The sequence below is a fragment of the Emys orbicularis genome, chromosome 1 (assembly GCF_028017835.1).
Source record: "Emys orbicularis isolate rEmyOrb1 chromosome 1, rEmyOrb1.hap1, whole genome shotgun sequence".
NCBI classification, from domain to species: Eukaryota; Metazoa; Chordata; order Testudines; family Emydidae; genus Emys; species Emys orbicularis.
This window is the reverse complement of record NC_088683.1, coordinates 336095443-336109095: the sequence shown is the minus strand read 5'-3', so window position 1 is coordinate 336109095 and position 13653 is coordinate 336095443. Positions and strand designations below refer to the sequence as shown.

The 13653-nt window shown below is 41.5% G+C and overlaps 1 protein-coding gene across 1 annotated transcript in view; it reads left to right on the top strand.

The window, feature by feature from the left end:
• The window catches only part of DYNC2H1 (dynein cytoplasmic 2 heavy chain 1), a 370096-nt gene that overhangs the window by 240603 nt on the left and 115840 nt on the right, over window positions 1-13653 (top strand). The window contains exons 81-82 of the mRNA XM_065405465.1: window positions 486-697; window positions 2713-2817. Coding sequence (XP_065261537.1) covers window positions 486-697; window positions 2713-2817 — 317 coding nt within the window. The remainder of the gene's footprint in view (window positions 1-485; window positions 698-2712; window positions 2818-13653) is intronic.

Below are 13653 nucleotides of genomic sequence, written 5' to 3'. Positions count from 1 at the left end.
ATATGGCTGTAACACTCTTAAAGATCCATTCGAGGTAGGGGAGTTGAGCAGGCTGATGACAAAGGATTAGGAGGTAGGAGGCCACAATTGAATATGGAATGGCTTCTAGTGAGAAGGTACTTTTATTCTCCAACTAAATAGGGTTGATTGATGTGTGAGATCTACAATAAAAAGTTCCCCAATACATCTGAAATATTTATGTCACTCAGTAAGATTTAAAACACATTAATTACACTCTTATCACAGGAAAAAATATTTGCAAACATTTGCAATACAGCTGTTGGAACATTTGATATTTTACATTTTACAGTTATTTTATTTTACTTTTTGATTACAGTTAAGAAATTCCTTAGTAATGATTGTATTACTTTACTGGGTTTCTTTGTATTTCCTTGTTTCTCTGAAGGATAACTATAATAAGAGGAAATGTTCATCACACAATGCAAAAAAAGGTCAATGTGACAGTAATATTTTGTAACTTACAGGTTCCAAAGATTTTCAGTGGGAATTTGTGCATGGCCTGTTCGAAAATGCTATTTATGGAGGCCGCATAGATAATTACTTTGATATGAGAGTCCTTCGGACCTATCTGGAACAGCTTTTTAATTCCAGAGTCATTGGAGGTTTAAATCTTAGGGGCAAGAAGATGACCAGCTTCCCATATTCCATTTCTCTACCCAATTCCTGCAGCATTTTGGTACGTATGCTTGCCTTATCAGACTTAGAAACCAAATCTTGTTCTTTTTCTTACAGTATTAAATTAGCAAATGAATGTACTAATTAAAGGCAGATTCCTGCAAGTTTCTGAGTACACTTCAATCCCACTAAAATTAATGGGAGCTGAAGGGTATTCAATCCCTGTAGAACTATGCCCTATAACACTAATAGTAATCAATAATAATGCTAATGCTTAACAGGGAAAAGCACTTAAATATGTATTCCTGCACACTTCATTTTTTGCAGATTTTGAGATTTGATATTGATGAAAATGTATGAAAAGTCCCAAATATTAAACAAAGATCGAAAATAAGAGACGCTAAAATAATAGAATGATAAAAATAACTTGAGAAACTTGAAATAACAAAGGGTTAACTTATGATGTTTTCTTGATTAAAGTTTTTGTATGTGCTGTACAATAATGAACAGTGGGAAGAAACAGATCTGTGTGAGAAATGTATTTGGCTAACAAATCATCCCTCATAATGGGACCTGTGAGAAGTGTAACATGTTATCTTTGTTTGCAGATATTTAAGAAACAAGTTTGCATCAATTTGTATTGTTATATTTTGTATTGTATTGTTGTCTTGCTGTTCTTGATTTCATTGCTTGGCCCTTACATTAATTTATGAAAAATGAATCTCACCTTAAATTCCAGCTGTGTGTGTGGTAGAGTAACAGGTTGTAATTGATTGGAGTGAGAGCAGTAGTGTGTGGAGGAGAAAAAGCTGGCAAAGCCAGTGGTTCAGTATGTAGAAACTGAAAGATGGCACTGAGAGAACAGATGGAGAGGCCAGATGGGATATAGAACAGGCAGGCTGAGAGGGAGTATGTTATGTCAAAGGATTTCAGTTCCCTATGATAGAGAGTAGTCATGACTGTACCATGTAGAGTGACATGCTGGCATCAGAGGTAAATTTGACTCTGAGAAAACTCTGAGAAATAGTTTGTGTGCCAAAGACCCTTTATGATTCAATATTTAGGAGATGGCCTATTCACAGTAGTAAAGTTAAGCATGTGTGTAAGTGTTTGCAGGATCAGGGCCCAACCCAAGTGCACATGGTCTGCTTGATAATAGGATACAGACAGGTCTCCAGACACCTGGTTTGCATGCTTTTGGAGGGGTAGTAAGAGATACCCTGTTTCATGTTCCTTCCACCAGAACAGTAGCTCGAGTGTCTTTTAGACACCGAGCTGGTTCTGCTCTACCCCGCCTATCACCATGTAGCCATATCTTTTAATGCCACACATTTCATACTATGTATAATAAATGGTAGCTTGTCAAAGATTTAAATGTAAGTGGAAGCAACTTGCATTGGACTACAACCTGAAGGAGGAAGTGACTAATAGTTCCAAATTCAAATTCCAAATTGTGAAAAACTTTAAACGTGGTGTTAATAGCAATATAAGATACTGAAACACTGTAATGAAGTAGAACAGAAATCCCAAATTGCTTCAGTTTACAATTGGCAAACAACAACTCCGATAATAGTGAAGTTGTGACTTCACCATATAAAGGGTCTCTGCAGTACTATTACAAGACATCAACAGATCAGTTTGATATATATAATAATAATTATTATTATAATATATATCAAACTGATCTGTTGATGTCTTGTAATAGTACTGCAGAGACCCTTTATATGGTGAAGTCACAACTTCACTATTATCGGAGTTGTTGTTTGCCAATTGTAAACTGAAGCAATTTGGGATTTCTGTTCTACTTCATTACAGTGTTTCAGTATTAGCAGCTTCTCTGGTATATCATGTCATATGTTCATATGCTTAAGTCATTACTTCATTTAGTTGCTGGTACTGTTTTAGTGATGTCCACAAAATGCTGTTATTCAATTAATTATAAATCCTATGAAATGAGAGTTTGTTTTGAAAATATATTGCTGGCATTCTTTTGACCATATACTGTTGATTTTCATGAGCTGTGATTGCACAGAAAACTTTTACAATTATCTATACTCTTCTACCTTTTTTTTTTAGGATTACCGTGATATTATTGAAAGCCTTCCAGAAAATGATAAACCCGATTTCTTTGGCCTGCCTGCCAATATTGCACGCTCTTCTCAACGCATGATCAGTTCCCTGGTAAGTTTTAAATTTTGCACTGCTTGTTAGTATCATCTGAAATATGACCAGCCCAGGAGACCAGACATCTGTTCATAAATATGCATTTCCATAAGAAAATCAGATCACACTGACACATTTTTAGTTTGTTGCCTGTTACATGTTGAAAACTTTTGTGTAGTGTTCATTATAAATTCAGAATGTTGAAAGTATTTTAAAATAACTTATGCAGTTATTTCCATCGGTAATATAAGTAAAATGTTTATTTGGGTCACTTCACATATTTTGAGTTCTATTCTGCTGTGGGAGTTAATTGTGAGACATTACTTAATGTTTTAAATAGTGTAAACATTTGAAATAATACTTACTTAGAATGAATAACTTGCTATGATGGCCAAGCATCTCCTACAATTCTGTGAAGTAGGGTCTTTTCCCCTCTCTGCAACTCTGGAGGCAGTTCAGCATTACAGCATAGCCCATACTGGCTATCCCTCTTCTTCCACTTGCCACCAGAACTTCTGCCTCCACGGTAGTAGTTGGTCAGGAGCAAAGCAAACAGACACTGTTTCCTTTGCCAACTTTACTTTTAATTTGTTTTTCAGACAGTAGTGAGCAATGAAGCTATTTTCCTTCTCCTCCTCCTCTTCCTCCACCAGATTGGGTAATTGGCACCATGGTGTCTCAGCCTCCCAGATCTACCGCTGCAGTGTTATCCAGCTTGGGGATCCTCTGTCACCCCACTCTCAGGCTATGGCAGGGCTGTCCCACAAACACTGGCTAAATCAGAGCAGTGCTCTATATGCACAGCTACATTTACAGGCTCTTCGGAGGGTAATCTATGTCCTAGCTGTTCACAGCAAGCTGACCTCACACTGCCAGGGCACAGGGCTCAGAGACAGACTGGCATGTCAGGTCCCTCTTCCCTACCCTGAAGACCTGATCCAGAAGAAAAAAATCTCTTAAGTGATCCAACTTTAAGCCCTTAAAGTTGGTCCTCAGCTCCCTGGGGGGAAAAGTAGGGGTCCTACACAGCTTCCCTAATTCCTAGTGTGAATTGGGATTCTCAGAACAAGACCCCATTCCAAAAGTAGTGGCACTGGGACTCAGAGTGTGAGGACACAGAAGGAAGAATATCTAGAGGACTCAAGGCTTTTTATAAAAAGGGATGCAACACACCCTATCATGGCTACACTCATGCAGGGACTCCTGTAAAGCAGACCCCCCCACACACACCGCAAAAAAAAAAAAAAACAACAAAAACAAATCACACACCACAGGAAGCACAAAAAGGGGAAGAAAAATATATAAAAAGTCTAAGAGAGAGTCATCCTCAGACGAAGACTTTTCTACAGAGAAAGGAAAGAGTTCGGATTTAGGCTCTGTGCCAGCCACAAATTTGGCATTCTGGCAGTCAAACTGTTTGGCAACTTCCTGTTCTTGCGAATGGCAAAGTAGCAGGGAAGCTATCCCAGGTTACTGGGGAAGGATGCTCTTGCACACAGGTGTCCAAAGGGCTTGCTTTATACATTCCCACCACATCGACTTCTAGAGATGGTGATTCAGAAGATAAGGTGAGGGGAAGCAAAGCTGATAGTTCTAGCTCCATGCTAGCAGAGGACATCATGGTTTTTGGACTTAATAGATATGGCATTGGTGCCTCCATTGTATGTACCAGTGACAATGGACATCCTTCACCAAGGCCCCACTCTCCATCCAGATCCAAGCTTTCTCCAACCCACAGGTTGGCTATTGAGAGTGAAGCATTAATTGCACTTGGATTATCCTCCAAAGTGATTGAGACTCTGCTGACCTCCACACAGACTTCCACACTAAAAGCCTTCTCAATCTGGTCATGGTTCAGCTCATGGTGCCAAAAAGAAAACATGCCCCAACGACTCTGGAATTCCAGCTATTCTGGATTTTCTTCAGGATAGTTTGGACAAGGGTCTTCAGCCCAGCACCATAAAGTGTTAAGCAGTCATAAGCAGTGACTTACAAGCAGGATTCTGAGTGTCTTAGCCAAATATCCTCAAGTCTCAAGATTTCTCAGAGCAATCAGACTGGCTAGACCTGAAGGCAGACCAATCTTTCCTAAGTGGGATCTGCTATTGGTACTAAAAGCCCTAACAACCCACCCTGTAGGCAATGGTCACACCTGTCTATCAAAATCTACTTTGTGGTCACTGTTGTGTTAGCTAGATGAATCTGAGTTAGCAGCTGTATCCATGCAAGAGCCACATGATGTGCTTCATCATGACATAGTGGTTCTAAGGACTCCCACAGTCTTTCTTACCAAAGGTGAATTCCTCTTTCCATTTCTTGCATAATTCTTCTATCATTATGTCCAAATCCACAGCATCCGTCTGAAAACATGTACCATCATGTGGGAGTATGTACAGCACTAAAGATTTACCTCAGGCTACACTGAATTGATGAGACGATCAGGCTCTTTATTTGTGCCCTTTCACCAAAAGTGCCACGGTCTTTGGGCATCCAAACTATCTCTGGCCAAATGAATTAAGTTGTGCATAGTGGAGGCATTCAAGCCATCAGACTGGCCTACAGTAACTCTTCACTTAACGTTATCCCGGTTAACGTTGTTTTGTTGTTACGTTGCCTGATCTATTAGGGAACAAGCTCGTTTAAAGTTGTGCAATGCTCCCTTATAACGTTGTTTGGCAGCTGCCTGCTTTGTCCACTGTTTGCAGGATTTTCTGGAAGAGCAGCCCCTCCTTGTGGGGATTAGAATCAGGGGGGCTGGCAGCCCCCCCATCAGCTCCCCTAAATTCCCTGTAAGGTATGTGGCTTGGCAGCTACCCAGCAGCAGTTCAGCTGCCCCTCCCCCTGTGCCATGCTGCTCCTGCCCTGCCCTCTGTCTTGGAGCTGCTCCCAGGAGCTTCCTGCTTGCTGCAGGAGTGGGGGAGAGGGATGCTGATATCAGGATGTCCCCCTGCTCCTGCCCTCCCCCCCCCCCCGCCCCCCGCTCCATAAAGCAGAGGAGAGGGACAGGGCTCAGGAACAGAAAGGAGGGAGCTTGCTGGAAGCTGTTTCCTATCTGAACTGGCTGATCTGCTTAAAATGGCAATATACTTGAAGTGGAGTCAGCATACTTAAAGGGGCAATGCACGTCTCTCTCTCTCTCTCACTCATGCATGCACCCCCAGGACTTTGGAAAGTCAGCACCTGTGCAGCCGTGCATGTGCTGTCAGGAGGAGGGAGTTGTGCACTCTAGCTGGATAGCGTGGGCTCATGATCATGTTCAGTTTTTGCAGGGAAGTATAATCTGCATTTATTGTGTTTTTCCCCCCGTCCTGCCTCAGTCCATGCTGCCTTGTAGAGTGTGAGGCTACATTAACAACAGCGTATTAACCCTTGAGGGCTCAGCCGAGTGCTAGTTCATCATTTAGCAGCAAGGCATTCCGTGGGAAATATTCCACCCTCTTACTCCACCACCTCAACCAAGCTTCACAATCATTCATTGCTGTGTACAATATTAAACTGTTTAAAATTGTTTAAAACGTATACTGTATATGTATATAATGTGTTTTGTATGGCGAAAAAAATTTCTCTGGAACCTAGCCCCCCCATTTACATTAATTTTTGTGGGTAAATTGGATTCGCTTAACATCGTTTCACATAAAGTCACATTTTTCAGGAACATAACTACAATGCTAAGTGAGGAGTTACTGTATTCTAAAAGGAATCAAGGCACACTATACAAGATCTCTGGTGATATCATGGGCAGAACAAACCTATGTTTCAGCTGAAGAAATCTGTAAGGCAGCAACATGATCTTCAAGCAATACCTTTTATTAAACATTACAAAGTGGATTTTCTGTCCTCTGCAGATGCTTCTTTCTGAAAGAAGGTGCTGCATGCACTATTGCAAAAGTAACTTGTCATTCAGGCATTTACTTTCAAGGGGAAATGTCTCTATTTGTCTTTCTTTATCCCTCCCTGCTTAATATTTACTGCTCACTACTTCCCATGCATCACAGAACTGTGGGAGACAGTTAGTTGTAGTATGGAAAATTTCCTTTCTGCTAGCAGTATCTCTCAAAATTCTACCCAACCTGGAATGGCTTCATTAGCCAAGGAACAACATTATTTTTAAATGTCTCCACTTTGTTGTCTGGATAGCTTATTGCACATAGTTCACTTGTTGACTTTAATGTTATTGGTATTATCATATTCTAAGAGTTTTTGCATATTATATGAATTGTTCTGGTGGCAAGCTGGAGAAGGGTGTGTGGCCAAAATGAGCTGTGCTGCAACAGTGAACAGACTCTAGAACTGCAGAGAGGAGGGGAACAGTCCAGGCATCACAGAATTGTATGAGACATAGCTAAAAGAAAAGAAATTACAGGGTAAGAAATTTCCCATTTCATTATCACCATAATGGGACAAGGTGACTGAGTAGATTTTGTATCTGGGCTGGTAAATTTTCATAATACATTTGCAAGACAATTCTAAATGAACACTAATTATTCACAATAGTAGAGATATTTGGTATTGCATCATATTTAGAGGCACTATTCTGTGCTATTTAATCATTGTTGGTAATGCATTCAAACTTGAAAGTAAAATATATTTTCTTATCATTATTATTACTACCTATTGTAGTACTATCACTCTACTAAGCACCACACACAGAGAGAATATTTCACCCAGCATTTGTTCTGTTATTAAGCATATGCCAACAAAATTTTCATGAGTATCACTGACATAGAGGATTGTGCACAACTGAGTCGAAAGTGATTGTTTTTTACTGCAGCTTCAGAGATAACCAGACGTTTTTAGGGTCGACATAAAAGCAAAATTCTTGTGCTTCTCTTACTCTTAGTGCCTAATTATGCAATTCTTATTCATGTTGAAAAGTAGTTACTTAGTAATCCCGCTGGTACTGTGAATAATTACTCAGTGTTCATTTACAGTAGGCTTGCAAATGCATCATGAAAATGGTGAGGAACTTTTAGTCTTACTTATGAGCTCTTCATTTCCAGGCTTCAATGTACCATATAGGAACTAAATTAAGGGACTGTTGCATGCACTCTGAAACACACTATTAACAGCAGAAAAGCAGACCAGTGTAAGCAGTGGTGTTCGATTATTCCTTCTCAAATATTTGTTATGAATATCTAAGTACTTATAGTATGTTGCAATATGTATAATTTGGCTTTCATTTTATTTTACATTACATCTCTAAAGGACCATAAAACAGCTTTTTTTCCATAATAGAGTACTATCAGATATTTAAATGTTCACTTTTTAAAAGTTTAGGCCTAAAATTTGACCTATCTTTTATCTGCCATATAATTGCGGTAGAATTTAGAGCCCAATTCTACAACCTTTACTCACAAAGAATAGTATTTACAAGAGTAGTCCCATTGGTTGAAATGGAAGCAATTAAGCAACCAAACCTCAGCTGAAAATGATATCCTAGGTTATTTACCTGCTAAATTGGATTTAACTCCACCACAAAGACTTGGTTCTTGAGAGCTGCAATGATCACCAAGTGCATGATTTTACAAAAATGGAATAGTAGACTTATGTCCAGTATAGAGCAGTGGTATTTGGACCTGTCTGCATTAGCAGCCAAAGAAAGAATAGCTTATCACCGTAGAGAGCAGATATATGAATTCAGAGAAATTTGGACTCCTTTCCTAGATACATTTGGATTAAAAATGTTGAGATGGCTCAAATAATACCAGACCTCCATTCCACCTAACCTTCCACCTTTTCCCTTCCCTGTCCCCTCTTTCGTTCTTCTCCCTATTCATGTAAGACTTCCCCTATTTTATTAGCATTACCCCTACACTAACATGTTATGTCTGTGTGGCATTGTCTTGTCTTGTATTGTCTAGTCTTGCATCTTTGACATGTTGTAAGATGGCATAATTCTATTGGATATCCTGTGAAAGATGCAGTATTTGGAAATTTATACAAGCTGCAAGTCATTTACTTTTCACTATTTCTTTATGAAAATCAATATACAATTTATCTTTTAAAAAAAGCAAACACCTATTCATTTTGAGTAGCTCACTGATTATTGCATTGTCTCATTTATTGAGAAGCCTGTGGCTAGAGCTGGGAAATATTTTTTTGGCGTACATTACATTTACTGAAAAGTGCTTTTTTTCAGGGCACTGAAACTATTCTTGAGTTTGGGACAAATTCAGAAGTATTTTTGGCTGAAAAGAAAACCTGGGGAAAAAAGCCCTTTGACATGTAGTTTCAAATCAACACTTTTGAAATGATGTGTCAAAATGGTTTGTTCAATCTGAATGAAATTTTCACAGATTGATGGATTCCAAAACCAGAATGGACAATTGTGATAATCTAATCTGGCTTCCTGTATAATGCAGACCATAGAACCAGGGCCGGCTCTAGGCACCAGCAAACCAAGCACGTGCTTGGGGCGGCACATTTTCAGGGGCAGCATTCCGGCCATCTTTTTTTTTTTTTGCTTCGGGCGTCAAAAGCCTAGAGCCAGCCGTGGCAGCAGCAGCGCGTCGTGCACAGGGGGTGCCCTGGAGCCACTGCGGTTCGCGCCATGGGGGAGCAGCGCCCGCACCTTGTGGCTGGGCCGGGCAGGCTCTGAGCGGGGGACACTTGAGCTGGGGGCTGCCCCGTGGGGCACAGGGAGCTGCCTGCACATGCCGCAGGGCGGCCGCCCCCAGCACCGCAGCTGAGGCTGGGCAAAGCGGCCCAAGCCGCCCAGGGACTGCGGCAGGGCGGCCAGAAGCAGCAGCAGCGGGGCCATAGAGGGCGGGGCGCTGCCGTGCGGGGCCCGCATCCCGCTCTCCGGGGCTCTGCCCCCTCTGGGGCTACCCTGCCTTGGCTCCTCAGCCCCTTGTCAGGGCGGTCCCCCGGCTCTGCCCTCCCGGGTCCCGGCCAGTCCTGGAGGCGGGAGCCCTGGCTGGAGGGACCCTGGGCTGAGGCACGGCCTGGGAGCCTTGCTGCTTACCCCAACTCTGCCAGCGCCAGACCAGCTGGAGGCAAGGGGGGAGCGGATGGAGTCAGCACTAGGGGGGAGCCCAGGGCTGGGGCGGCAGGGGGTGTGGGTGGGGTAGGGGGGAGAGCCCAGTGCTGGGGTGGTGGGGGGGGAGAGAGAGCCAGGGATGGGGCGGCAGGGGATGCGGGTGGGGGAGGGCACTAGTGGGGGGGGTGAGAGCCCAGGGCTGGGGTGGGGGGCAGCCAACATTTTTTTTGCTTGGGGCGGCAAAAAACCTAGAGCCGGCCCTGCATAGAACTTCCCCAAAATAATACCTAGAGCATATCTTTTAGAAAAACATCCAATCTTGATGATCAGTGGTGGTGAATCCACCACCACCTTTGGTAAATTGTTCCAGAGGTCATTCAACCTCACTGTTAAAAATGCCCCCTGGATTTCCAGTCTGAATTTGTCTAGCTTCAATTTCCAGCCAGTGGATTGTTATATCTTTTTCTGCTATATTGAATATTAAATATTTGTTCCCTCTGTAGATACTTGTAGACTGTAATCAAGTCAGTCCTTAACTTCCTCTTTGTTAAGTTAAATAGATTGAGCTCTTTAGTCTGTCACTATAAGGCATGTTTTCTAATTAGCCTGGGAGCATAATGTAGTGAAGTCTCATTCTATGGACATGTTAGTGAGAGAAAGGTAAGGGTGGTGAGCATCTGGTCTTTGCACACAAGCATTTGATTAGCTAAAGGACTGATTCGGGAGCACATGGTATTTCAGACATAACTGGTGTGATCAGTCCATCTTCCAAGAACCATCCATGCCTGATAGGGGAGGGAGTTATGGATGTGCTTGATCATCACAGAGCGATTCCATTGCTATACATTTTTTAAATGCACCCCTTGTCGGTTTTTATTTTCTTATTTGAAATCATCCATTAACATAGCTCTGCAAGTGTCATAATGTTAGTGTTCAAGTGGTAAACTCAGCATACGAATGCCTCCAATGCATTTGTGACCTCATAAGTGACTGTCTCCGCTGTTCTGAGCACCTTCATATTAAGGAATTAGTCTTCGGAGGCTAAATCAAATGCCTCTCAGTAAGATAATTTGATCTTTGCAGCCAGCCTTCTAATAGTATCACATTCTGAAAGGGCATAGAAATCTGGAGTATGGCAGCTTTTAGTGGTCTGAATGATTGGAACACATCTCTGAGGGATATACAACAATTCTGTTCCCTAGGAGCAGGCACAAAAACAGAATCTTGAGGAAGTCTTGGATAGCATCTCACAGAGACCACTAGAACATCTGAGTCCAGTGTAAAAATCTGGAGTTTAGTAGCACCTCTCTCTTTGGCATTGATGGTATGCAAGATAATTTTAGTGTCAGCCTTCTATTGGGCACAACCAAGAAACTCCACTGAACAGTGAAAGACTAGCTTCATTATGCCACGCAACGACAAAATTCTTTGAGCAATTCTTTGCATGCTAGAGTATTTTTCCTGCAACATATGTGGTTAACTCACTCTTCAGGAAAGAATGAGACTGTAACTTCATTGTGACATTGGAGATGTTCGTGGAGTCAGTGATTTTGTATTGGACAGATGCAGTACCATAAAGCTGCTTCTTTCTCATAATACTTTTAACTGATTTCTCTGCATATGTGTCAAATGCAAGGTGGACTTCATCATAGGCCCAGTATTTTCTCTGTAGTCTCATAATAAAGTGTTCGGTCAAATCTTGGTAGGTGTTAACAGTTTCTGGTTTAAGAGCTTGTACCTCAGCCTTACAATCTATGATTGCTACACTGAAAGGCCTCTGCTGTCATAAGGTACAGGTCATGTTGTCAGTAGGTGCTGTCTTAGGAAGACCATACAAGATGTGCATCGGTTTGCTTTTTGCCTGGCACACATGCATTGTTCCATCACATTCAAACATCGATCATAGTACCATGGTGAACTCGTACCTTCCCAAAGTCTCACGTAGATCAACATCACACTGAGCTCTGGACACGACCAGGAGATGAGCAAACAATTACTTGTCTGTGTTTATTTGGCTCTGTAATAGTTTCTGTTATCTTCACTCTGACTTTCTTCTTTGCATTCAAGTCCATCTTTAGTCTGTTCTTCATGACTGAAACCATAGATTGATGGTGCCTTGGATAATTCTTTAGGTTTTGAAGGCTGCATACAAGTCATTACCCACAGTAGCCATTTGAGTGACATCTTTAGCTATCTCATCACTGAAGACTATTTTCATCATGATATCAATGAGCTCTGGTCCATCATACGCAAATGGGTTGCCGGTGCGAGTAAACTCATGCTGTAGCTTTAAAATTTTTCCTTCTTGGCATTTAACAACACCTAATGAGTCTAGATGGTACTTGGTTATTTCTGGGGAAGTTATCTCAGCCATGCTTAATGTTTGTTCAAAATTCAGTGGCGTCAGGAAAAACCTGAGAGAGAGCATTTGGATGCTGTGTTATGCCCACCAACCCACCCAATGACTTTCATTATACTGTTCTCATGTTTTAGGGCTTCATCTGCACAAAATGCATAGAAGGGAACTGCTGACATTTTAAGAACCCAATTTCTTTTTTCACAATTCCTCCCATATGTCAAGGTCAGACTTTTTTATGCCTCTTATTTCAGCAAGCTACCAGGCAATCATCATGGAACAATTGGTTAAATCTAAACTACACCTCTACCTCGATATAACACTACCCGATATAACATGAATTCGGATATAACGCGGTAAAGCAGTGCTCCGGGGGGGTGGGGCAGGGCTGCGCACTCCGGTGGATCAAAGCAAGTTCAATATAACGCGGTTTCACCTATAACGCGGTAAGATTTTTTGGCTCCCGAGGACAGCGTTATATCGAGGTAGAGGTGTAAAAAGTATTTCACTAAGTCTTCCACTGCTGTGAAGTGCAAATCCCATAAAGAACAGCAAAGACTCAACCATCTTCATGTATTGCCACACCATCCTGAAACTTGCACTTTGTTGTCAATTCAGCCTCACCAAATTGCTGGATCTGATTTGTGATATTGCAGCTCTCCGTCATGTGGAAAAGGTCATTGAGAGAGGAATGTACACTGGAGTGTGGAACTGGTCTTGCCCACAGCTGGCACTTGTCCTCTTCAACTTTTTCCTGAGGCTCAATGTAGTTCCTCTCCAACCTTGTCAAATTCAGTTTATGGGTGCACTTCTTTTAGTAGGTAAGGTGCCACTGAGCGTTCTGTTTAACCAAGTCCTCCCCAGTGCTATTACCAAAGATTCAGCTACTAGTCGGAACTCTTTTTCTCCCTACTGATGCCTAAAATGATCAAGTAAAAACAAAGATTTTGTGAGAAATTAATTTGGGACTGTAATTATGTTATGTAACTCTGTGCATGTAGTTTGCAGATGGATTCCAGCAATTTCTGGCTGGATGCTGATGTTTGAACCAGTGCCTCATTACAGCTCTTTTGGTTAATAAATAAAGCTGATAATCAATACACTTGAACCAGGTGTTTTTTTGCAGATGATGGCCAATTAACTTGAAGCACTCTTTCCATTTATAGTAATGTATGACATTAAAAAAATTAATCATATATAATGTTCTGAGCATTATCTGATAACAATACTGTCAGTCAAAGGCCACAAATTATCTTTGGGGGAGCTGCCTTTTTGGCATGGCTGTGTTAAAATATAATTTTAAAATGTTTATTTTTAAACATTTTCTCAAATATATATCTACATAATTATTCTAGGTTTGTCATGTTTGCTACCACTATTTTGGTGGGAGAAAGGGCTTTCGAATGATACACAATTTTACCCATTTTTTATGACGTATTATCAAAAGGACCAGGAGCTGGAAGTCAGGGGTGGGCAGTGAGTCCCCCCTGCCATGCCGCAGATTGTGACACCATTGAAA